Source organism: Ipomoea triloba, chromosome 9 (genome assembly GCF_003576645.1).
Source record: "Ipomoea triloba cultivar NCNSP0323 chromosome 9, ASM357664v1".
NCBI classification, from domain to species: domain Eukaryota; kingdom Viridiplantae; phylum Streptophyta; class Magnoliopsida; order Solanales; family Convolvulaceae; genus Ipomoea; species Ipomoea triloba.
The window spans coordinates 22,790,752-22,816,395 of record NC_044924.1 but is presented as its reverse complement, the minus strand read 5'-3'; the positions used below and the strand labels follow the sequence as shown (position 1 = coordinate 22,816,395).

General features: G+C 38.0%; 3 protein-coding genes across 4 annotated transcripts; 1 reads left to right on the top strand and 2 right to left on the bottom strand.

Annotated features, from left to right (window-relative positions):
* Window positions 1-50: 50 nt before the first annotated feature.
* Window positions 51-2,741, bottom strand: LOC116029457. The gene is made up of 4 exons (XM_031271474.1): window positions 2,367-2,741; window positions 1,379-1,525; window positions 1,119-1,283; window positions 51-351 (listed from the first exon to the last, which is right to left on the bottom strand). Exons 1-3 carry the CDS (start codon window positions 2,724-2,726, stop codon window positions 1,140-1,142), a joined length of 651 nt encoding a protein of 216 aa, XP_031127334.1. The 5' UTR covers window positions 2,727-2,741; the 3' UTR covers window positions 51-351; window positions 1,119-1,139.
* A 12,709-nt stretch (window positions 2,742-15,450) lies between these two features.
* Window positions 15,451-23,374, top strand: LOC116028635 (kinesin-like protein KIN-UB). Of its 2 annotated transcripts, none has more exons than XM_031270410.1 (19): window positions 15,451-15,646; window positions 16,872-16,972; window positions 17,092-17,214; window positions 17,510-17,695; window positions 17,795-18,016; window positions 18,106-18,262; window positions 18,409-18,558; window positions 18,700-18,788; window positions 18,983-19,186; window positions 19,530-19,649; window positions 20,271-20,405; window positions 20,504-20,638; window positions 20,800-20,935; window positions 21,024-21,116; window positions 21,621-21,746; window positions 21,884-22,009; window positions 22,404-22,547; window positions 22,688-22,816; window positions 22,899-23,116. In XM_031270410.1, the coding sequence occupies exons 1-19, from the start codon at window positions 15,511-15,513 to the stop codon at window positions 22,964-22,966; spliced, it is 2,580 nt and encodes an 859-aa protein (XP_031126270.1). In that variant the 5' UTR covers window positions 15,451-15,510; the 3' UTR covers window positions 22,967-23,116. The 2 variants fall into 2 exon arrangements, with proteins under 2 accessions (XP_031126270.1, XP_031126269.1); XM_031270409.1 differs by having other exon boundaries at window positions 15,452-15,646; window positions 22,942-23,374.
* Window positions 23,375-24,023: 649 nt separating this feature from the next.
* LOC116030789 (probable methyltransferase At1g27930) lies at window positions 24,024-25,001 on the bottom strand. The gene has a single exon (XM_031273127.1). The coding sequence runs from the start codon at window positions 24,859-24,861 to the stop codon at window positions 24,028-24,030; it is 834 nt and encodes a 277-aa protein (XP_031128987.1). The 5' UTR covers window positions 24,862-25,001; the 3' UTR covers window positions 24,024-24,027.
* Window positions 25,002-25,644: the final 643 nt, after the last annotated feature.

Genomic DNA, 25,644 nt, shown 5'->3' with positions numbered 1-25,644 from the left:
TGAGCATGGGGTTGGTACATTGGCCTGAATCACCCCACCCCACTGGATTCTTCTGAAATAGCCTCACTTTGCTGCCATTAGGTTGTTTCTTCACTTATACATCAATGTTTGTTGTAAAATAATAATAATACCTTTAGGCACAACAAATCATGTTTGCCTCTATTAACTGCCACCAAATATTCATGGATTTGAGTACTGTACTATAGTAGGTATAAGATGTACTACATTAATTTTGTCTTAAATACACCAAGAAAATCATTAATCAATAACCACTATAACAAAGTCTCACTGTTACTTGTGCCCCTATTAACATTCATAAGCCAGTAACTCCCCAAGTCAGATCATTCAATCCTGTTTGTACACAAAAAAAGGTTTACAATTAGGAGTCTCAACTCTCAACTGAATGTCTGAGTCAAACAATGTAAATATATCACTGCACACTGTGCAGTATGCTATCCAGTGTCTCAGCAATAATGTGCTTTGCTCACTTGCTATGGTTTTCATCAAATGCCCTCCAAATTACAAGCGTTTATTAGACATTCCCAAAGAGTTGATATGTATGAAATGGTTTCTTCAAGACTTGGGTTTGAAGCAAGATTAGTGACTTTGAGGGTTGCCTACTAAGCATACTTGAAATTATTTAGCCTAATGAATTTACAATCTATGATGAAGATATCACTGATCTGAAACAATTGCCATCTGCTCAGGTAGCAAGAATAACAATGACCAAGATGGCTAAGGATACAAATTTGTAACCACAAGGTCACAAGTTCGAATCCCAATCTTCTTGGTTTGAGCTAGTTAGTTATGGGCAACCTAGGCTCGTTTACCTAGTGGTCCTTTGTCTGCTAGGGTCACAAGGCGGGGTTTACTCAGTGCACACCCTCGGATGGTGGCTGTGGGTTTCTTTCGTCACCCAAAAAAGAATAGCAATGGCTAGGTGCGTAGGCTAGTGTCTTTTAACCTACCCAAATACCCCGGCCCTCATCTATAGATTAAAAAGACAAAATAAAACATATGAAGAACCACAACTAAGCGAAAAAGGAAATTAGACAAAAACTGGAAATAGCAACTGTGTATAGTAGCAAAGTTAACCTGCTAGTGCACAAAAAACTTACCATGAGCCAGAAGTTGGTGATTCACAAACTTGCCACTGGTGTGTGATATAAGGTTGCCCGAGAAATGTAAACCAATTTCTCGGAGTCCTTCAATCTAAACTCCATAGCAACTACAGTTAAGTTCCTTCCACTCCTAATGACAGACCCATGAACCAACACTTCTGCCTGGAAAACACAGCACTTTTAATTTTGGAGGAACTCAGAAATATGTATATATAGATATAAAGATGAAATCCTATCCCAATCCAAGAAAGACTAACATTAACAGTAGCAGCTGAGAGATAAGACATGCTTAATTCTCCAAGAAATAGCTCTTTGTCCTTTCCCGCAACTGTTCTAGCACACGCAATTGCCACTCTCTCAGCTATGGAACCAACTGCACCCCCGTGCATCCCACCAAAAGCATTCTGAAATTGCATTGAATTAAGATATGTGGATGTCAACGGAGACAAAAAAAAATGATAGAATTGTGCCGCACTTCATCTGAATGATATTAGGCAGGTTTCATCTGGTGGATGCATAAAATTTATTCCACTTATATTCTTCTCTCTAATTTACTAGGCAGTTCAATATGTCCTGGGAGTCTACTAGAACCTTTCAACCTACATAGTGCCTAATCAGACAATGATATAGCCACTTATCAAAAACTACTACTACCCTGAGGTCAGCCACTGCAGCATCATTTAGGGAGAGGGAGGGGAATCTTTGTTGAGTTTGTCACATATAAGGAATAGAAATTAGTCTCATATAAGGAATTGGAGTGGAGATTAGGTCTGGCCCATGATACAAGAGTGGATGCCAATAAATACATTGCTTGTGTTGTATCATCATCACAATTAATACAAGAATAGCTTCGCTTCCGTGAACGTAACCACGTAAATCTTGCTTTCATTACTTTTCTATCATTGTTATTGTTAATAATAACAATCTTCAACAGCTTAAACTAATTTTTCACACTGCTTATACAATTTTGGGGTTTTCCATGCAATTCTAGGGATCCAAACACGAATTCGATGCAAAGATATCATTTTTAGCGCAGATACAGCAGACATCTTAGAAAAATAAAAACAGGAACTGTTTCAATCAAGTCTAGTTTTCCATCAGAATTTCGTCGCTAGACTCACCACTAGAATTCAATATTTTAAAAATCCGGAAAAGATGAAGTGGCATAACTATAATTATAATTTTACTTAAACATACGAGTTGAGCAGAACAAGAAATTAATTTAGCGGTAGGCTAGGTAATTACCATGATAGCAGGTTTGACGACGAGGAGGCAGGTGAGTTTGCCGGGGTGGATGTGTTGGACTTTGAGGATGCCGCGAGTGAGGTGAGAGAAAGAGTCCTTGGCTTGGTGTTGAGAGGGAAAGCTAGTCCAGTAAACTCCCATGGAGCGAAGGAAGCCATCGAGACGATGGAGGGAATTTGGGGATAAATCTGCGGAGAATTTTGTGGTAGTGCTATTGAGGAGTCCCGGGGTGGTGGCCATGGCGTCTTTGCCTCCCATCTCTTCGGATTTTGCTTCACAATTTCCAGTTTCCACCCCCACGATGTCACTGATTGATTGTTGGAGTAGAAAGCCGAAAGCGATCCCTCCGCCACTCAACATTTGTATGAGGCTTATTTATACCAATCAATATGTTGGGCTGTTACTCACAACATAAATGTGCGTGCAAAATTACAAATGGCCGTGTCGGCCGTCAGGCTAAATTTTACTGTCAACCATGGTCCATGTAGAGGAATAAATTTTACTGTGAACCATGGTCCAAGTAGAGGAATGGATTATAAAATAAAATAACGTGTATCATTTTAATTATACTTTACAGGGCGTTTGGTTGGAAGGTTTTATTCTCACCTAATTCTCACATTATTTCGAAGACAAACAAATTCTTTTGTTTGTTTGGAGGGAATTACAATTTCGTGAAATTAAAATTCTCTCATTTTTATGGAATTAGAATCTCATCTCCCTCGATATTTCAATTTAATGGATTTTAAGAAGAAAAAAAAAATTTGAGACAAAATTACCCCTCTTTTTTAACCTAAAATTGATGTTTGATCTCTTTTTTTTTTTATTATTATTATTATAGTGTGTATCTTCTCCTACTCTCAACATAGAGCGTCAATCAGTAGGTCAACCTCAATCAAATATGTTTTCTCAAAACTCTCTTATCTATTTCATTGCTCTCGTTATGTAATTCTAGAGTTTATTTACAGCGTGTTACATAAATTTTCAAAAGCATAATTTGAATTTGGTCATTTAGGATTAATAATAATAATAATAATAATAATCTACTATATATATATATATATATATATATACTAATAAGAGTAAAAAAAAAAAGTTAGGCCTATAATGGATAAAAAAAATGACACTCAAATTATTAAATCAAATGGATGGTTTAGATTGTTTAGATTTATATTTTTTCTTGAGATTTCCTAATTTATCCTTAATTATATGATTATTTATTAAATATTCTCTTTTTCGTTAATATTCTGTTAACTTTTAACTTACCCATTAATTTCTATAAGAAATGTCTTAGGTTCGAACCTCATCCCAATCTAAGTTGGCATAATTGTTGAACATATATTACAAATGTGTTAGAATATATTATTCAGAAATAAGTACCCACTTTATTACTCTTATTAAATTAAATAAATTAGTAGTTACAACAAAAAAAAAATACCTATGCATTTCTTTAATTTATAATTCGATGTCTACAATGCCTTTATTCCAAAAATATATTCATTATCAAAAATTTTAAAAAGAGATATAGTTTCATTAGTTATATTGTCTATATTTTCTACCATGCAAAGATTACTTACCTTCAAATTTATTAATTAATTATATTCACTACATTGTTCATTGTTTTCTTTTTACACTAACTTTTTACCCAATATTATGTTAATAACATGAAAAAAAATTAAAAAGAAAAAAAGAACATTTTTAAGACAATCATATTAACCTAATAAATTGATTTAAAACTCATTATTAAAAATGTCAATGTAAGGCAATAGAACATTGTGACACACTTGGTGCATTGAAAAGATGCTGAGACTACAACACTGCTGGAATCAATCTTTCAAATTTAGATGACGGTAAGTATTGTTATCGGTATGTATTATTAATCTGAGTATAGTCAATAGTACAATAGTGTTGTCTAGTAAAATTTGCGTGTCCTTCTCCTACAACGTGACCCTTCTTTTATAGTCCTAATTACAGCGACTCTTCATATTTGTAACGGATGTTTCACTCCTCCTCTTCAATGTGTACTAAGTGTGTATAATAATGCTGAGGAGCCGTTGGAGTAACTCCTCCTCTTTAATGTTTCGCTGGATGTTTTGACTTCCACATGCGGCCGTTCGTTGCCTTCGGGTCCTGTGGTTCCAGGTCGGGTATTTACCCAGTTACCCTGTCACCAACCCCCACTCCCTAGCTAGCGAGAGTGGCCGAGGTAGCTTGGGAGTAACAATTTGGTACTAGGCAAAAATCTATTTACATGGGATCTCACAAGGAAATCCCCTTGATTTGTGAAATATTTCTTAATCTTCAAAGTAGTTGCCATGATTCTCCTTCCTTTTTCGCCTCTCTTTTGTGTATAAAAACTCTCCTGCACTAGGTTGTTTAGTATTCATTGCTCCTTTAATCCTGCCTCAGCACTTTTACCTGGTACGTTTTTGTGTTTTTTTTGTTTGCTCATTATATGGTCCCATCCGTTGAGGAAGAGCTTCCTCTAGCATCTAAAGATCCTACCCCATATTCTCCTTTTGCAAAAGTCTGAATGTAATCCCTGAAATGTATTCCTCGTTAACAATAAAGATATCTATTGTACGCTTCACAACGAATTTTTTCACGGGAATAAAAATATTATCTTTTGTTAAATTCTTTTTTTTTATCATACGTCAATCTCCCAATTACCCGGAGTAATAATCTGAATAACTCTGAAAATAATAATGTTAATAAGTTTTATGCAGGATTTTATAAGGAATCCTTTTGATTTTCGGAATAATGAAATCCTTTTGATTTTGGGAATAATTTCCTATCTCCACCATAATTCCCATGATTCCCTTTCCTTTTGAAAACACCTATTTTTTTTTTTTTTTGTATAAAAACTCTTTCCACTCTTCTTTTATCTTTTACCGTCCTGCAATTCTGTCTCCCCACTTCTCCTGGTATTCTTTCTTCTCTTTTCTTTTTTCTTTTTTTTTTTTTCAAACCCTAGCAAACAGAGGGATGGTGGGGCATCTCAGCCCCACCTTACCCCCTCGCCGCCTCAGCAACATCTTCTATAATGTAAGGACCTTCCCATTTTTTCGTGAACTTGCCCCCTTCTAAGTGCTTATTGGCTTCTCTCCTCCGCAGTACGTAGTCGCCTACTTGGAAGTATCGGGGTCGAGCTTTTGCGTCGTGATAAGATTTCAACTGTTGGTTGTAGTTCTCCATCATACAATATGCAACTTCCCTTTTTTCATCTATGAAATTGAGGTCCACCCCTTGTTGGACTTCATTTCGGCCTGGTTCATACTTCTCTACTCTCCTACTTGTTACCATCATTTCTATTGGAGCTCAAGCTTCGAACCCATAACTGAGAGCGAAGGGGGTTTTACCAGTGGCCCTCCTTGGTGTTGTGCGGTAAGTCCAAAGAATACTGTTAAGTTCTTCAACCCACGCTCCGCCAGATACCTCCAACTTCCTTTTTAAACCATCAAGGATAGTTCTATTCGCATTCTCCACTTGACCATTGGCTTGAGGATATGACACCGCTACCCGACTATGCTTGATGCCTCATTCCTTGTCAAGAACTTTGAAAACTCCCTTGCTTCAAATTGGCGTCCGTTGTTAGTAATTATTTGAAGGGGAATGCCAAAGCGGCACAATATACTTTTTCCACAAATTTTTTGCACCTTGTTGCTGTGATGCTGGCAAGAGGTTCGGCTTCCACTCACTTGGTGAAGTAGTCAACTGCCACAATGATGTACTTCCGGCTTCCAGAGCCCGTAAGAAGGGCCCCCACCAAATCTATTCCCCATCTTCAGAAGGGAATTGCTGTACTCACAGGAGTGTAATTAGTTGCAGGCTATCCTGGTAGTGTTTGAAACTCTTGACATTTAGGGCATCGCCTGGCTTATTCCGCGCAATCCTTCAACATTTTTGGCCAAAAGAAGCCTTGCAACATGATACGATGAGCTATGTTGTACGCTTTCTCTCTAGTGCGCGGAGCACACCCCTTCATAGACTTCTCTCATCATCAGTTCTGTTTCATCAGGGTATATGCACTTCAGGAGTGTGCCGTTATAAGACCGCTTATACAATTTGTCATCTAGAATGACGTAGCTAGGTGCTCGTAACTTTGCCAGCTTAGCGTCTTGCTCGTCCATCGGTAGAGTGCTATCCTTCTTGTATTTTGTAATGTGGTCAATCCAACACGGTTCTGTAGTTTGCACGGGGCAAACCCACGAGATGTCGATGCTTGAAGTCTCCAAATCTTCCACTCAAGCAATCTTGCAAATGTGGTTGGGGATTCCAGTGCTCAGCTTGGAAGCTTGGAGAGAATGTCATCATCAGCATTTTGCTCGCAGGGTACTTGGTGAATTTTATACCCCTCAAATTTACGCAGGTTTTTCAACACTACGTCCCTGTATCTCTGCATACTACCTTCGTTGGCCTCATACTCTCCCGTGACATGGCCGACTACCAGCTTAGAGTCACACCGAATATGGATATTCTCTGCTCGTAGTCCTGCTACTAACCGTAGCCCGTTTAAGAGGGCCTCATATTCTGCATCGTTGTTGGATAACTTGAAGTGGAATCTAATTGCATAGTAGGTGCGGAACCCTTTTGGGGTGATGAGCACCACCCCACCACCGCAGCTTTTGCTGTTGGAAGAGCCATCCGTAGACAAGGTCAACCATCCTCCATCTTCATTTTCGACCTGTTCCGTCACCTCGCGAGCCGTGCACTCCACTATAAAATCTGCAAGAGCTTGACCTTTGATGGCTGGCCTCGGCCTGAATTCAATATCGAATTGGCTGAGGTGCATGACCCATCTTGCCATCCTAGCGGAGTTGGCATTTCGTAAGAAACTCCCCAACGATTGATGCGAGAGTACATGGATGTGATGTGCTTGGAAATAGTGGGCCAACCTTTTTGAAGAGGTGACCGCATTGAATACCGTCTTCTCCACCACAATGTACCGCAATTCCGCGTCATGCAAGGCTTTGCTTACATACTAAATGAGGCGCTGAGTCCCTCATTTCTCTTTGACCAGCACGGAGCTGATCGCACCCTGTGACACACCAGGTATAAGAATAAGATTTCACCCACCTATGGCTTTGCAAGCAGGGGCGGGGATAACAAATATTTTTTCAACTCGTCAAAGGCCAACTGGCACTCTAGAGTCCATTCAAATCCCTTGATCTTCTTCAATATCTGAAAGAAGGGGAGGGACCGTTTGGTCAATCTAGACAAAAACTGACCCAAGGTTGCAAGGCGACCATTGAGTCTTTGGACCTCTTTTATGGACCGCGGGGGTTCCATGTCAAGAATGGTCTTCACCTTTTCTGGGTTTGGTTCTATTCCATTTCTGGTAACCATAAAACCTAGGAACTTGCCCCAATGAACTGCAAAGGTGCATTTTTTTGGGTTCAAGCGCAAATTGAAGTCTTTCATAATGGAAAATACCTCGTTAAGGTCTTTGACATGAGAGGTGGCTCTGCGGATTTTGACGATCATGTCGTCCATGTACGCCTACATGTTTCGTCCCAGCACTTTTTTCAAATAATTTGGCCACCATCCGAGTATAAGTGGCGCCTGCATTTTTGAGGTCGAACGACATAACCATGTAGCAAAATATGCCTTCTGGGGTGGTGAATGCAGTCTTCTCGGCATCTTCCTCATGCATGGATATCTGATGGTACCCTCGGAAGGCATCCATGAAGCTCATCAACTCGCAACCTGCCGTCTCGTCACCAGCTAATCTATGTTTGGCAATGGAAACCGGTCCATGGGGCAGGCTCTATTGAGGTTTGTATAATCTACACACATTCTCTAAGTGGATCCTTTTGGGGCTAGGACTATGTTGCTCAACCACTAGGGGTAATAGATTTCTTTAACATGCCCAGCATGCGACAACGCGACCACCTCCTTCTTCACGAAGTCCCTTCGTTCTGCCGACATGTATCTATTCCTTTGCTGTACCGGTTTCTTGGTGGGGTCCACAACCAATTTATGGGTTATGATGTTTTTGTCAATACCTGGCATGTCTTTTGGCCCCCATGCGAACACTTCTTTAAATCGTCGGATGACCTCTACTATCTGGGCTTTTAGCTCTCGTGCTAAACCGTTGCCAATTTTTATGACTCTATCCGACCGCACGGGATCGATCACCATGTCAATGTTCACTGGTGCCTGGGAATGTGCAACTACGTTGCCGTTCCCTCCATTGTTGTTCACAACAACATTACGGTTCTCGTCCCCATTATCAAACAAAGGTAAACTAGGATTTTCCATTTCTTCGTGGTATTCGAGAATTAAGAAAAGAATAGGGATAAATAAGGTTTTAAGATTGTTGGAAATAACTCTCAAAAAACCCAAGAAAATGGAGATAATATAAAAATCCACAATAAACAAATAATTCCAGGAATTTAAACCTACACAAAGGTTAGATAAACCTGGAATAACTCGGCGACGAAGATGGACGAATTTGGGTAGTTGTTAGCACGAGTCGAGTTGCCTCTGTCCTTAAAACCTTATTTACCACCTCTTGGGGTGCTGGAGCGGTGCGGCTTAGGCTTCCCAGGACAAAACGTACTACGATCCCTGCGTTTGAGCACACAAACTTGGGACCTGGCGAACAAGAACGTGGGATGAACACAGGTGGCTTGAAGGAAGGTTGAGCAGAGTTTCAAGGTGGAAAACTATGTATTTCGTTGGCTAGTATGCCTATATTCTGTGTCTTGAAAGCCTGCTGCTCACCTAGAAGTATATATAGGAAATGAAGAATTAATGGCATTCAACATAGCATTCAATTCTGGCTTTGTAACCTCCTCCCACTAACCAAGTATTAACTCTGCCACTAACATGGAACTAACTCTAAAATAAATATTGGAATTAATATGATATTAATTGCATAACGTGCTGAGTTAATCACATGAACGGTCACTACGGAAGTGAACCGTTTTGGCCAAAGTCTCTTGCGAGAGGTTAGTGCAGTTACGCGCGGAAGGTCGCCTGTGAGAGGTGACTTAGATCTACGATAGATCGACATGTGCAAGCTTCGAGAGTTCAACTGTTAGCCGCGAGAGATCGACCAGTGCGACCAGGAGATCACTGCTATCGCAAGCTTCCATCGCAACTGCGCCTTGAAACATCGCATGTTGCACGAGACATCGTAGTCTCGCGCACTGCTGCTACTCGCCTGCGAGAGAATTCGACATAACTTCGCGCACTGCTGCTACTCGCCTGCGAGAGAATTAATTCGGCATAACTTAGCCCACATCGCATGTCTCACGCGCTGCACAGCACGAGACATCGTAGTCTCGCGCACTGCTGCTACTCGCCTGCGAGAGAATTCGGCATAACTTAGCCCGCAGGTGCCGGGATTTGATTTGCACCCCCACCCCTTGCGCGCACGCGAGAGAGAGAGAGCATCTATGCTATACAAGTTAACAAGTCATAAAAAGACCCTTGTATATATAGTGGGTCAAATCTTCATTCCCAACCAATGTGGGACAAAAGCTTACTCAAATGCTTTTTCCACACAAAATCCATCTCATATGGGTCTACTTTGAGAATCAATTTCTCATTCACCCATTATCCATTTTGAGCGTATAATATATCGATCTCTTCGTCGAACTATAAAGAACCCGAATCCACTTTGACCCGACCCAAATCAGAAGTGGACCCTACTTATATTTATACCACAAAATAGCTACTTAAATGTCATTTATGCCATTTTTTCCAACATATGCATTTACAGAGCATAACACACAGATCATAAGGAAAATACACTAGTTTGAGTTTCCATGGGTTATACCTTAAGCTTGAAAGCTTAGAAGCGTGAATCCCTCATTCTCCTTCAATCTATCACTAACCACTACTTTTACCTCCTATACCCCAAACAAAGCACATATTGCACACATTATTCATACATTCATACACATGAAAATGCATGAAAGGATTAAGTAGAAGAAGAAGGAATAATGGTGGAAAATATTGAAAATGTTAGGTTAGAGCTCAAGCTCACAATACACAATGGTGGCTCTTGGTTGCTCTTCTGCAGGTGTAGGGTGGAAAGGTAGCTTTAGAGAGATTGAGGATGATGAATGGAATAATGCACTATTTATAGGCACAAAACCTTGGGGAGGGAAGAAGGAATGAACGGCTACCGAAGGGGCATTTTGGTCAGTTACGAATTAAAAATCTCGGGTTATAATTTCGGGTCAAGAACTGAGTCAAATTTACGTCAAATATCTTATAGAAGATATAAAATTATAATAAGAGTATTTTGAAGTCAATATTTGGTTTAAAACGAGGTTATTAGATTCACAAGTTCCTCTCAGATAGACTTTTGGGTTAAGATTTTAAAGAAGGAATCCACTCTTTAAATAAGGCTTTTAAAATATAAATAATTATATAAATGTTAGTATCAAATCATTAAGGATAAGGAGTTATAAAATATTTTAATTATAAGCTCATTTGATAAAATAGTCGTAGGAATGAAATTACACTTCAAAATCCATTTTAAAAATAGGATTTGATGAAATAGTATTTTGGGGTCTCACAGTAAGGTCCTTGGGTCTTCTAGTGATGTTGTGGTAAAGATTATAATAGTCAATTATTACTCGAATGCTACTTAGCTTCTTGACTTTTAGCAACGTGAGTGTTTCCTTATAGGACATAGCTTCTTCAATAAGGGGGTCATACACACAACGCAGGGGGTCATTGGCGGTTGCCACAAAGGTACTGTCTTTGGCAATGACACAAAAGTCGAAGGAAAATTGCGATACTACATTACTACTAGGTCAATGGTTGCGTTGACGAAACAAAGGAAAATTTCCATGCCATCAATTATTTCGTAGAGGCATCAGGTTTGCTACCATGTTGTTGCTTAGCTGCTTGCCAATTCCGAAGTTCATGCGTGACCATCTTACAAATGGAGGTTGGCATTGGCATGTGATTTTCAAAGACAATTTGTTTCTAGCATGCCAAATTGCTTGAAAACCATAGGAGAAACTCCTACTACTTTGGTATGAAGTTTCACATGACAAGCTCCAACCAACTACCAAAGTCATTTTGCGTGATAGGCAAAAAAATCCTAGCCCTTGCTACACCCATTTTACAAGATCACAACCGGATAAAATGTGTATCACTATTTCCTCATCCCTATTACAAATAGGGCACTTGTTTTCTACATCCACACCTTTAAGATAGAGTAAAGATGTAGTAAGGTATTTTTTGCTTCCCTCCAAAGAAGGTTGCGATATTTTGGAACAACACCTAATCCCCAAATCTTGTTCTACCTCACAAATCAGGTATGTGGTGCATCATATTTGGCCATAAGAAGCATGTAGCCGCTTTGGACCGAATAAAGGCCTCTTAGATCTCCTTTCTAGTACCAATTGTCTTCATAGGAAGAGTAAATGGGGTTTTTTTTAAATGGCTTTCACATCCCCAACTTGAAAGAGGTCCTTGAGTGTGCCTACGTCTCAATTTTGAGCAGGGGGTCAATCAAGTTGCCAACTGTGATATTATTGAGTTTTGGATGGGGTGTTGTATCCTTGCATTAGTATTAGATAGAAGTCACTAGTGGAACCAAACCAAAGTGGTGTTGCCATTTTCTATCATCGTTCTAACCCCACCAACAATCAAGTCTTTAGCCACATAATTGCTCCTCCCAGCAATAACTCGGGTTATGTTCCAAGTGAGCTTCAAAGAAAGTACTATGAGGGAAATACCTAGCCTTAAAGATATAAGAAACAAGGGATTTTGATTTGGTCATGAACCGCCAACTTTGTTTTCCTAACAAAATGAGATTGAATCCATGCAATTGCTTAAATCGCAACCCACCAAATTTCTTCGGAATACTGAATTTGTCCAAGCTTTCCATTGAATGCCCATTCTAATAGAAACCCCATTATTCTGCAAAAAATTATTCATATTTTATTCTAGAGTCACATAGAAGGTCTTAGGGAAAAGGAAAACACTCATAGCATACATAGGCTTGGATCACACTCTTAAGTAATATCTCATCCATTGCTCGCGATAGAAATTTCTTGTTCCACCCATCAATTCTATCACCCATTTTCTCCTAAATATAGGCAAAAACCACTCTCTCATATTCTGACCCACAAAATTGACAAAAGAGGGAAAACCCAAGTAGTTTTTGAAATCCTCTACATAAATCACCTCTAAAATGCCAACCACCTCTTATCTTATTGTCGCCTGAGTGTTGTGGCTTAAAGAAATACTAGATTTGTGGAAATTCACTAGTTGGCCAAAAAAAATCTCGTAATCCTTCAGACACCTTTTAACCTTCGTAGCTTCCTGAGTGCTGGCTTTGAAAAACAGCAGACTATCATCTACGAAAAAAAGTGAGAAATCGGGAGAGTGCCATGGCCACGCGATAACCAAATAGGGCGATAGTCCCTCTACACAAATGATGAACAAATAGTGAAATAGGGGGATAATGGGCCCCCCCAATCTTAGACCCCTAGTAGGTGTGACAATACTTGCTACCATTCCACTAACAATAATATTATATGTCACCATGGTTACACATTCCAGGATCAAATCCACCTAATTGGTCATAAAAACCCAAGCTAGTGAGCATATGTTTAAAAAAAAACTCCACTCCATTCTGTCATATGTTTTAGCCATGTCTAGTTTTAGGGCAATATTTCCAAACTATTTTCTCCTTAGAAAATGTCTCACTCCTATTGCTACCAAGATATTATCAGTGATTAGCCTATCTGGTATAAAAGTACTCTGTGAGTTAGTGAGTGTTCCTGGATGGTTTAAACAAAAATAAATTGTTTATATCATTGACTAGGACTACATTTTAGGCATAATCCTTGAAAGGTTTCAAGGCACAAGGAGAAGGGAAATTGGTGGAAGCTAAGCAATGATAAGAGAGTGAGGAATAAAAGTAAACAACTCGAGTAAATGATCAAATAAAAAAAGTAGGGTTTGGAATGAGGGAACATTTGATTCTACACCAAATCTATAGATTAAGGGGAGCCAAACTAATTTCGGGTTCCAAGATTGTCAACACCAATTCGGTGGATTAACAAGTCACTTTCATGATCCAATGTTAGATCAAATTGAAAGACGAATATTGTCCTACTTTCGTGATGCTACCAACCCCCTCAATAAAGTTCAAGTAATTTAGATCCCTATAATTCCCTACTTTCGTAGCCGAACCTAAGGGTTGCGAGATGGGTCTAGGGGAATGTTAACCCAACTTTAGTCGCGGTCAAATTCCAAACAAGATGAGTGTTAACAATGTTGTGCACCACATCTCAACACAAGAATTTAAGATTTCTCACAACAAGTGGAACTCTATATTGGATTTTACCCCTCTTATGCAATAAATGTCAAATAGGCATTAAGAATATCATGTAACTTCAATCCAAACCCAGCCAAACAAGACTACTCACACATTATATAGGCTAAAAACACAGAGATATCAAATCAATAAATCATAAAGCTATAAATGAAATTAAAGCAAGAACACTTATCTTCAAAATAGAGTGGATCATCAATCCTTGTAGGTTTTGAGTTATGAAATACAAGAACTATGTTTTAAGAGCAATTTCTAAGTCTAAAGGATGAAAATCTCACAAAGTTGTCCTTACCTTAAGCTATTGTGTCACTCTTGGCTACATCTCTCTTTTCAAATCTAAGATAATCTATTTATACTGTGTGCATCAAGGTTCGACGCACGGGCGACGACACGGGTATGTCAGCGCCCATTTGTGAAAACGAACATGCCACATGCGTGCGCATAGCAGATCTCGCCTATGCGAGCATGCTGGCACCCATGCGACCACAGATCGTCATCCAACACTCGTTGTACATCAATTTCATCATAGAACTCAAATAGAAAGAAATTTTCATATACCACCTTAATTCGAGCCCCCATCATATAGAGGATGCTAGACAGAGGCCACAACGCTCTACATGGCCTCAAACTTAACCGCATTGTCAGTCAGAAACCCACTCATGATGGTCCTAAAGTCAGTCGGGCTTTGATGCGGGAACAACTATGTGGACTACAAATGGATGGCAAAGATTGTATTGCTATGTGGGGTTTGGATAATCTCCCAAAAGCGAACTTCTTTTGGTGTGCTTGTAACCTCTATTTAGCTACTATAGATGCTCTTCGTATGAAACATGTTTGTTGTTTGGAGGTTTGCATGCTTTTTGAGTCAAAATTAGAGAAATCACTCTATATTTTTTGCAAAATGTGTTGTGTGCTTCATAGCTACTACAATATCCTAGGCATAGAGTGAAATTAAATAGCTTTGATAATTTCCATGACTGGTCATTTCACAACTTGAAGGATTCAATTCGAGGTAAGGAAAAGTTGCATGATGATCATGGTGTGCTAGAGTATATGGAATGCTAGAAATGATAAGATGCGGAACAATCATCGTGCGACTCCCTGGACTATCACTGAGAAAACAAAGTCTCTGTTGGTGAGTTGGAGGGAAGCCAAAGGTAGAACGCATCAGACCAACCATATGCACCATATCCACAAAATGAAGTTAAGGAAAGCCCCAATTGGTTAGGTTAAAATTAATATAATGAAGATGCGCCCATTGATCAAAACTCAAAGAAGATGAGAATTGAATGGGCTATCATTAGGGATGAGAATGATGAGTTTGTAACCGCAAAATGTATGCATTCCTTCGTGAGGAGTCTACCTAGCCAAAGAAGTGGAAGCCGTGGGGGCAAGGGAAACACTCAACGGGATAAAAGATGTGTAGTTTGACCATATTCAAGTAGAGGTTGCTCTTCAATTAGTTAAAGTAACGTGTTCCATGTTTGAATGTATCTCTTGGATTTCTATTCTGCCTTTGATCATTTTGGACTGATTGAGATGTGATTTAGTTGATTAATATATCATATTTCCTTTTAAATTAAAAGAGTTTATTTTTTTTGATGAAAAAAAAGTTTATAATAATTCCAGGTTATTGGTTTATAGTATTTTGACGATCACTAACCCCGACCGCATCTGCCTTTTCACTGTGGCTGGACCCCACTCTCCCTCTCTCCCTTGCCCCCTAATTGTTTGAACTCATTCACTTCCTGGCCCCATATATAACATACACGATTTCGTGCGTGAAAGCTGTAAACATACTCAGCTCCTTCCCTTTGTTTAGAGGTGGAGGTAATGGCTTCTGGCGGTGGTTACAGGAATGGCAATCACAAGTCACCTAATCTAAGAACTTCCAAATCGAAGCTTTCACCGTCAACTTCTAATGTCCGCCGCTGTAGCAACGTCTCCACTCTCGGTATCGCTGATGCCGGTACTTTTACAACTCCATTTCATTTTGTTTGAACAATGTGCTTGAGATCAACTCAAAATCGTGCTCTACTTTTCAATGTGAAAATATGTTCACTTTTAACACGAGCTTCTATTATCATTATTCGAGTTTTTTTTTTTTTTTTTTGCTACGTGATCTTATCACTCGTTTTTCAGTGATTCATCTGCGCAAATGTCTTGCGTTAGTAATTCAACAAAGTGATGAGTGGACTTCTTTATTTGAGCATACGAGTAATCTATTGTTGAAATGTAGCTCTGTGAAATTTTAGCTATCAAATGCGTATTTCGAATTTCGTATCTATGTAAATCAAGGAGTTGGAATTCTTTCCGATCTTAGTTATTTTGAAATTCCAATGCATAAAAAGCTATACTGATTCGTATATATAACTGGTTTAGCCTTTTGCAAGTAGTACGTTTAACTATTCAACAAATCCGTTTAAGACTAAACCATTGTACCTTGAATTCTTAGTGAAACTGAACGACTTTAGTTGAGAGGTCCGTAGCTGGTGATGGATTATAGCAAAGGATCCTGCCTTTTTGTCCCTGCTTATTAGTTATTACACATGACTAATTTTGAAATTATTAGCTCTTTAGCTTTGAATTATGCAAATTTAACAGTAAAAAATAACCATAATCAATGTTTTCCATAAACTCATTCAAGTTAATGGCTAATTATTGTTAGCATCTACCTTAGATCTTTCAATTATTTTGTGTGCCTACACAATAATTCAATGACATTGCAAAATACACTTTAAATACACTTTTAAGTCTTTATTTTATTGGATTTTTGTCTTTTGAAATTCTAAACTAGTTTGTTATTAAAGAGTGATGAAGTCATCCTACCCGAATACTTTTCATCTAAAAACCAGTGTATTTCTTCACTTACACTCCTATGTACACTTGACTAATGTAAAGAGTATTTTGATTAGTTTAATAGTTTTATCATTATTGCTTGTACAATCAATGTGTTTTGGTTTCTGAAATCTCATATTTTTCAATTAATAATTAATTTCTACGAATAAATTCTTTTGCATTTTATTTTAGTCCTCTCTTTGTCTTTCTCTTAATTCGCTTTGTTACTTTGTCAACTTGTGTGAATCTCTTGAGGGTTTGACTAATTTGAAGATGCAATGATGTCTGATATCAAATTAGTATTATGGTCATTTTGTTACTTTCAATATGAAATGTATTTTTGTTGTCCCTTATAGTTTCTGGAAGAGTTAGAGTTGCTGTAAGATTGAGACCTCGAAATGCTGAGGAGTTGGCAGCAGATGCAGATTTTGCTGATTGTGTGGAACTGCAACCAGAGGTTCTAACATATATTTGATTGATTTGGTTAAAACTATTTAAATTTTGCATTTACTGTATGAATAATTAATTTGTGAAAATTGCTTGGTATTGATGCCTTTCATTGTTTTGATGGGCTAGCTGAAAAGATTGAAACTTCGGAAGAACAACTGGGATACAGATGTCTACGAGTTCGATGAGATATTAACTGAATCTGCATCACAAAAGCGTGTCTATGAAGTGGTTGCAAAACCTGTTGTGCAGGTCTGTATTCTTTATTCTTTAATTTGCTGCCTTTAAAGCCCTCAAACTTGCAGGGTTAGAAAAATCAAAATATTTTTTTTTTCTTTTTTGAAAATATTTTCCAAGATCTAAAGAGAAGGACAAGAAGGAAGTGTAATTTATAGGGATAAAGTCTCTTATGATATTTTCAAAAATTGAAGGCTTTGCTTATTAAAGGTTTTTAGTTTGTTATTTTTAAATGCAGGTTTAAATTTGTTCAGGAATTAATTCTTACTGATATTTTCCCTTTTCTATTTAATCTCCTGGTCATTTATAGAGTGTCTTGGAGGGTTACAATGGGACAGTGATGGCTTATGGTCAAACTGGCACTGGGAAAACCTATACTCTTGGACAACTTGGAGAAGAAGACCCCTCTGCCCGTGGTATTATGGTTCGCTCAATGGAAGAAATTCTTGCTAATACATGCCTAGAGACTGATTCAGTTTCAGTGTCATACTTGCAGGTTTACACATACGGAGTACTTTCAAAATCTTTGGATAAGTTTGCTGTCAATTCAATTTTCTTTAGTAATAAAAGTATTTCTTTCTTCATGTCTACGCAGCTTTATATGGAAACAATCCAAGACCTTCTTAATCCTGCAAATGATAATATTGCTATAATTGAAGACCAAATAAGTGGTGACATTTCCCTACCAGGGGCAACAGTAGTTGAGGTCCGAGACCATCAAAGTTTTTTAGAACTGTTACAGTTGGGGGAAGGTCATAGATATGCTGCTAACACAAGGATGAATACAGAATCTTCTCGTAGTCATGCTATTCTCATGGTAAATGACTTTTTTTTGGGTATTCAAATGCATTAATCATTCTTATGTATGTAAATTTGCTAGTTACTGAATATGCATGAATTGGATAGGTGCACATTAAGAAGTCTGTGTCTGAAATAGAATCTGATTTGACTGGTGAATACGACATCTCTTCACATCCGGCCCTGAATTTTAAGCCACCCATGCTCAGGAAAGGCAAACTAGTTCTAGTGGATCTTGCTGGTTCTGAGCGAGTGCTCAAATCAGGTATGCCTCTGAATTGTCTAGATTTAATTAGAAACTACAATGCCTTTATATTTTGCTTATTATCTGATGCTAATGTCTAGATGTCCATGCTACTCAATTTGAAAATCTTTACAATGGGGGATAATTTTCATTATGATATCTTCCAGGAAGTGAAGGGCTTGTGTTAGAAGAAGCCAAATCTATCAATCTTTCACTAAGTGCATTAGGGAAGTGCATAAATGCTTTGGCAGAAAATAGTGCTCATGTACCATTCCGAGATTCAAAACTTACACGATTACTAAAAGATTCATTTGGAGGTGAGCTTGTATTTGTACTGAATGGGCTAGTGACTTACTCTCCTTTTCCCCAAAAAGAAAACCCTAATTCATTCCTCTAAAATAATGAGGCAGGAGCACCAACTTACCTTAGAAATTGTACTTGTTCATGTTCTGTTCCAGGTACATCAAGAACATCACTAGTTGTGACCATTGGGCCATCATCATGCCATCGAGCTGAGACAGCAAGTACTATTTTGTTTGGACAAAGGGTAAGCTATTGGATTTTAGTTGTTTATTTGTAAGTTGCAAGACTATGAGTATTGCCTTGGAACAGAATGTTGTAGTCAAACATTTTTCATATCTTGTTGCTAGTTATGATTGATTTCTTTATTTTAACCAGCATATTATGACATTGAAGCAATGGTGATAATTGTTGCTAATTTTGGGTTCCCATTTTATACAGGCTATGAAGGTGGAGAATGTGTTGAAAATTAAGGAGGAATGTGATTACAAAAGTTTGTGCAAAGGGCTTCAGGTACAGGTTGACAAACTTATTGCTGAAAATGAAAGACAACAAAAGTCTTTCGAGGATGAGGTTAAGAAAATCAGGTTAGAAGCACAAAAGCACATCTCTGAGGCTGAAGGGAATTATGCAGAAGAGTTAAAGGTCGTTTCCACTATTCTCATTTGACATGTTCAAAGACCTTATTATACATGTAATAACTAACATGTTATCATAATTTATAGTGCCCTGAGAAATCAGAATCCTAGTTTAAAATTACTTTAAAAGTCAAATGTGTAAATATATTTCCATATAAAATGTCAATTCTGTGCATTAACTTCAACTGTAAATCCATCCATCTATTTATTGATGTATCTATAATAGTTGTTTATTTATTTGCTTATTTTATTTAAGCTAGTGCCTTGCATTGGTTGGATTTTATTTAAACTCTTTCCAATATCATTTTTATTTGCTTTGGTTAATTTTACATTTAATGTTGGACTTGCAGGAGGAGAAATTGAAATGCCAGATGGAATATATGGAATCAATTAAGAAGCTGGAAGAAAAGATGCTTAATCAACAACAGCATCCAAGCAATGGTATCACTGATGGAACATATTTAGGAGAGGTGGTCTGCTTTTATAACTTACTAACATGGTGTACTTTTACTATTATATCCCCCGATTTGCCTGATTGAAGAACAGAAAATGTTAGAAAGTTGGAGTAGGGTAGATAGGAATTGGGAATATTTGAGCATCTCACATGCTGTTTATCATAAGGTGCATATAGGTTTTTCATGTTGGTTACTTAAGTTTATTTTTATAAAGGAAGCTAAAGGAATTATGCAAGAGCCTAAAAACATTGTATTATTATCTTTCATAAACAAATACTGGAAGGGTTGCTGTGTATTTTTCATTTACATTGGTGTTCGTAATGCTCTCTTGTGCTTCTATTAGGCAAAGAGCTTGTGTCCAACTCATTAATATATCCATTGGAAGTTGGTGTTCACTGATCTCCTCTTTCAACGTACTCTAATCATAATTATAAAATTTCTTTGGTAGACTAAATTTCTCTTTCAACTTAGTCTAAATTTTTTTGGTTGAATTGTTATGAGAACTTCTGGATAAAATGAAGATGAGCTCTAGGGTGTCTATTTCCTTCCACCACCAGTTTCACTTTTCTGAACAGAACAACTTTATTTGCTTTTCTTCTCTATTTGGTTTGAGATGTCTTAATTGTTTTCATGCAGGGCCAAAAGGGGTTTTGTACTGAGGAAGTGACTGAGCTGAAGAAGTTGCTACATAATGAAATTAAAATAAGAAAAGCAGCAGAAGAGGAAACCAACAAGCTCAAAGATCAGATTATGAAGTTTTCAGAACCAGAAGTAATTTATGAAAGGATCCAATTTCTCAAATGATTGCATGTGTTGCAATTCCTTGATTGTAGGATCGCAATTATAAATGTGATTTATTACTTGTGTAGCTAAAAGGTGGAAATTCTGACATTGTAAACCTCCAAAAAGTGCTGGAAGAAGAGACTCGTCAGAAAAAGAGGCTGGAAGAAGAAGTGAACATCTTGAAAAGCCAATTGTCTCATCTGACTTTGCACGCTGGTCTAGTATGGTCTTTTACAACTCTCAATATCAGATTGGTTCTCTACTTCCTAATGCATTTGGGTTTCAGTACCATCCTTGACTTCACAAAATAGAAGGGGCTGGGTTCTTATTTTTGTTGAATCCACTTAAATGAAGCTAGCTAACTTTGTCATCATGTTCATAGATTAGAAACAGTCCTGATAGAGATGGAAATGGCAGTTTGCTTTCTGGTCTAGATTCTCCGTCTCCACTTAGACATCTGCCATATAAAGATAGCAATAATGGGGAGAGAGGGGCAATCACCTATCTCCATGGACAAGGTTTCACTTAATTTTATACTGTATGCCATTTGAAACAGGTGTTCAAAATATTCGTGCATTTAACTAGTTTTATCCAATCAAAGTGCAGTTGGACTACACAAGATTTTGTCACTACTTGAGTCTGAAGATGCTTGTGTGCAGATTCATGCTGTAAAAGTAATTGCCAACCTAGCAGCAGAAGGTGATCTTACTCCACCTCATGACCTCATCCATTCAAAAATAAGATCTGGATATCTTTTCATTTAGCTAAGCTACATGAAATATTTTATTTTCTTGTTTCAGAAGTGAACAGAGAGAGAGAGAGTGAGTGAGAACAAAATAACAGGGACAAGGAGGAGAGTTTGTTTAACTATTATTTTATTCATTTATTCAGTCATCTCTTGACTTCTGGTGATGCAAATTGGTTGTCTAAATCCTAGGAGAAGGTTGTTTTCTTCTAAATTAATAAAAAAAAAAAAAAACAAGCTGATTTCTGTTCTAATTGTTGTACTTACAATTTTTTAATTGCAGAGGTGAACTTATACATCATGGACAATGATAATCTATTTTTAGTTAAATTTATTACTATCTGTTGACAGATATATTTAGGTAGATAAAATGTTTTTTTTTTTTGTGTAATTTGACATTGGAATATTTAGTTTTTTCTGAATGTATTATTCTGTCCTGCTTTTCCTGCATTCTGCAGAAGCAAATCAGGAGAAAATAGTTGAAGCTGGTGGCCTGTCTTCATTACTGATTCTTCTTAGAAGTTCTGAGGATGAAACTATTCGCAGAATAGCAGCTGGTGCAATTGCAAATCTTGCAATGAATGGTGAGAATGCGTTTCTCTTTCACTTTCACTGTTTTTGGATTTTTTTTCATGGTTGGCTGTCTTTCAGTTTCGTGTTTGTACTTTCTATTTTGACTTTAGTGCTTGTCATCTAAGAGATTTCTTTCTTGTCTGTGTAGAAGCAAACCAGGAGCTTATTATGGCTCAAGGGGGGGTTGGTCTACTGGCAATGACTGCATCTGATGCTGAGGATCCTCAGACTCTACGAATGGTTGCTGGAGCTATTGCAAATCTATGTGGCAATGGTAAGCTTATTTGCATTAAAAAGGTCAACTTTTCTGGTTAGACAATTTGAAAATGAATTTTCAATAGAGTAAAAAGGATGGCATTTATATACACTCTTGAGTTGGAAATACCAATATTGTGGTGCATTCTTATTTCATAGAAACCTTCCCGACTTATGTTTTTGAGTGTATTCATTTCCTGTCAATTCTATTGCTTAATAAATGTGCTGAACTTATCTATTTGTTAAGAGTCCACATTGAAAATATAAGAGAGAACATATGAGTTTATAAGGTCATAGGTTAGGCTAGCTAATTAATTGAATTAAATTTTTTAGTGTGGTTTGGCCCATGTGCATTATAACCCACTTGAGTGACATTGGCCCAATCTTAGAATATAACACTATTTTTTCCACAGATAAACTGCAGATTGGGCTAAGGTCTGAAGGTGGCATTAGGGCATTGTTAGGAATGGTGAGATCTAGGCATCCAGATGTTCTTTCCCAAGTCGCACGGGGACTTGCCAATTTTGCCAAGTGTGAGTCCAGATCTTCTGCTCAGGGTGAGTGCCCAACTCAACATTGTGCAACAAATGACATGGGAGTCTGCAGAATATCTTTTTGTTTACTAAATTTTACAACTAACAACGAAATGACATTATGATTTGTTCGTATCTCTATCATAATGCTGACACCCTTGTAGGCACCAAAACTGGACGATCCCTTCTGATAGAAGACGGGGCACTACCATGGATCATAAAGAATGCCAACAATGAAGCCTCACTTATTAGACGTCACGTTGAGCTTGCACTCTGCCACCTGGCACAACACGGTAAGGACTCCGTTATATGAGGAAGATCAGAATAGGCAAACAGTAGTAGAGGTTTTTATTTTTTACCTCCTCATTGGTGCAGAGATGCAAAACTTTTTGTTTTTATTTTTAATCCCTTTTCTCAGAGGAAAATGCAAGAGACATGATTAGTGGTGGAGCCCTTTGGGAGCTATGCCGGATATCGCGTGAATGCACCAGGGATGACATAAGGGCTCTTGCACGGCGGACTTTGGGTTCAAGCACAACCTTCCTAGCCGAAATGCGGCGCATACACATAGAGCTATAGATCTATGCTAGCTAATGTTGGTTCTGGCCAGCCTTGTATTATGTTGGGGTGTTAGTTCAAAGCGAAGGGCCGGGCATTGCCGCAGGATTTGGTACTTGCTTCTTGTACTTAGTTTTGTTGGAGAATATATTAAGGCTTAATTGGGCATTTCATTTTCATATAGCGGCTAGGTTGTAAACGACTTCTTTTGTGCTTCAGCTTTGTTCTCCGTATAAATAGATGTATGTAATCCAATTAAAAGCTAATGAAATCATTGCTTCATTTTTCATTTCCTAACCCGAATCAGTAAAGTTGAGGTTTGTATAGTCAACCAAATTTGTCATTTTACTGAGATGAGCGGTATAACCAATCAATTGAGTTGGTCAAATTGTTTTAATAGGCAAATTTTACCGTGAACTATGCATCAAAATACATTTACACAAATAGTAAATTTTATGCATACAAATAGTAAACTTTATTTATACAAATAGTGAATTTAGATTTACTGAAACAAATAATGAATCTCATATACAGCAGAAATGAGCATAGAACATATATGCCTAAATTAAATAAGGGATCTTATGCATATAAATAATGAACTATCAAGTTGTTTTCATACTATCTTGTACACATTCAAATAATGAACATTACTTATAAAAATAAACGCATAGAAATAATGTACCATATACATTGTTTACATAGATGTGTGGACCATGATTCGCCTAATAAGCATTGATTTCGCACAAAGCGTGATTTCGAGTTTTGCGATCAAGTTTAATATTTATTTTATGTTGGAGTTTTGCTCTATTATTTCTTCAATTTTTTTAAAAAAAAAATTTTACTAATGGCATTGTAAAGTTAAATTTAACTTGGAAATGGAATAATTTTTGTCACTTAATTTCTTTTATGTACCAAAAATAATAAATAGAAAAAAAAAAAAAAAACCCTAGCAAAAATGAGTATTGGAAGTGGGTGGGATTTGGAAATGCCAAAGGTTCCCCACCGCATCCACTAAATATTTCCTACACAAGAAGAGCTCGGCGTACACTTTCTCTACTTTGCGGTGCACATCGTGCAAGAACACATGCGTGACCCCCGACCGCTTCCGGTTACGCGCCATGACGGCGGCGGAGTAAATGGGCGCCATCCGCCCCGGCGCCCCCGAGTAAGAGTCTTTGGGGCCGTCGATCAAGATCAGGTCCCACTCCACGTCGTAAACCTCGTCGGGAAGCATGTGAAGAGCCAGCCGGCACCGGCGGTTTCCGCGCAGGAACGACCTCGTGGCGGAGCATTCCGCCTCGTTCCTAAAATGCTGGACCAGCTCCCCCGCCTCCGACATCTTCGTGGTGTACTTCACCAGGTGGGCGGTTATGTTCGGGTTCGGGCCCGTAATCGCGTCGTAGAATTTCGGGTCGTCTTCCAGGAACAAGGTGGTGCCGCCCAGGTTGAGGGCCGCCCACATTAGGGAGTCGTAGCCCAGCCCGAAAACTAGGAAATTGGCGGGCCCCACTTTCCGGACCACCTCCATGCTCATTCTAATCTCCTGGACGCTTTGTTGCGGGGTGAGGCGTGACGTGGCGTAGTGGAGGATGACGTCCACGAGGTGGGCCCGGCTCGAGCTCGAGTTCCCCGCCGCGGCGGCGGCTGCTAGCATGCCAGCCGTCTTGCAAAGGATCGGAGCCGTCGCCGTTTGGATGAACGCCATAATGCAAACTGCGCCGCCGATGAAGCCGACTGTCAGGATGCCCAGGAACCATGTTTGGTCAATCTTAAAAGGCATGTTATTTGTTAATTAATAATTGTGAAAAAACAGGCATATTAGCATTTTGTAACTAATTCATTTGCCCCCCAGATTGTGTATTCGTTCATTCTTTAATTAATGCATTATTTGCTTTGCTTTCAAAAAAAAAAAAAAAAGCATTTTGTAACTAATTCATTTGTGTAAGCTGTCCCGGAACTACAAACATCCGAATTCTTAGTTCAACAATGATCCTAAACCACTATAGAATACGCAATTTATTTTGACTGTTTCGTTTCCTGATCCCTGTTTTTTGGATCTCAAACTAGCACACGCAAGCTAAAGGCTTTCTGGCATAAATAAAATTCACAGGTAATAATGTTATTAAATATGGTGGTCACTGGTCTTAAACAGTGTATTTTTTAGTATTAGAATTGTGAACTTCTAAAATATAAATTGTGTTTCTAAGTTTTAAGAATTTGTAAATACAATACATAGTCATTACAAATTAAGACCTATTGCCCGTTTTATTTTTATTTTTTATTTTCTTGAAAAAGATTTATAATTGAAGACCTAATGTTCTTGTATTTTATAAAATTGCACAATTTTGTTGACGGAAGACAAAAAATGGTCATGTCACAATAATACTAGGGCCGAAAGGGATTTTCTAACAAAAAATAATTATAAATGGATTGTCACCTATAAATCTAGGACCAAAAATGAAATTAATTCTAACATATTATGTAATTTCAATTTATTTACAGGCATATAATATGTTAACTAACTACATACATATCATTTTGAGTCACTTTTCACAATACAAGG

Bases quoted from the DNA above. Each gene is read 5' to 3' on its own strand.
- LOC116029457 (XM_031271474.1), bottom strand. From the start codon at position 2,726: ATGTTGAGTGGCGGAGGGATCGCTTTCGGCTTTCTACTCCAACAATCA. The intron at 1,526-2,366 runs GTAATTACCTAG...ATGCAATTTCAG, and splicing joins TCGTCAAACCTGCTATCATG to AATGCTTTTGGTGGGATGCA. The intron at 1,284-1,378 runs GTTAGTCTTTCT...TGTGTTTTCCAG, and splicing joins TCTCAGCTGCTACTGTTAAT to GCAGAAGTGTTGGTTCATGG.
- LOC116028635 (XM_031270409.1), top strand. From the start codon at position 15,511: ATGGCTTCTGGCGGTGGTTACAGGAATGGCAATCACAAGTCACCTAAT. The intron at 18,017-18,105 runs GTAAATGACTTT...TGAATTGGATAG, and splicing joins GTAGTCATGCTATTCTCATG to GTGCACATTAAGAAGTCTGT. The intron at 20,936-21,023 runs GTTTCACTTAAT...ATCAAAGTGCAG, and splicing joins CACCTATCTCCATGGACAAG to TTGGACTACACAAGATTTTG.
- LOC116030789 (XM_031273127.1), bottom strand. From the start codon at position 24,861: ATGCCTTTTAAGATTGACCAAACATGGTTCCTGGGCATCCTGACAGTC.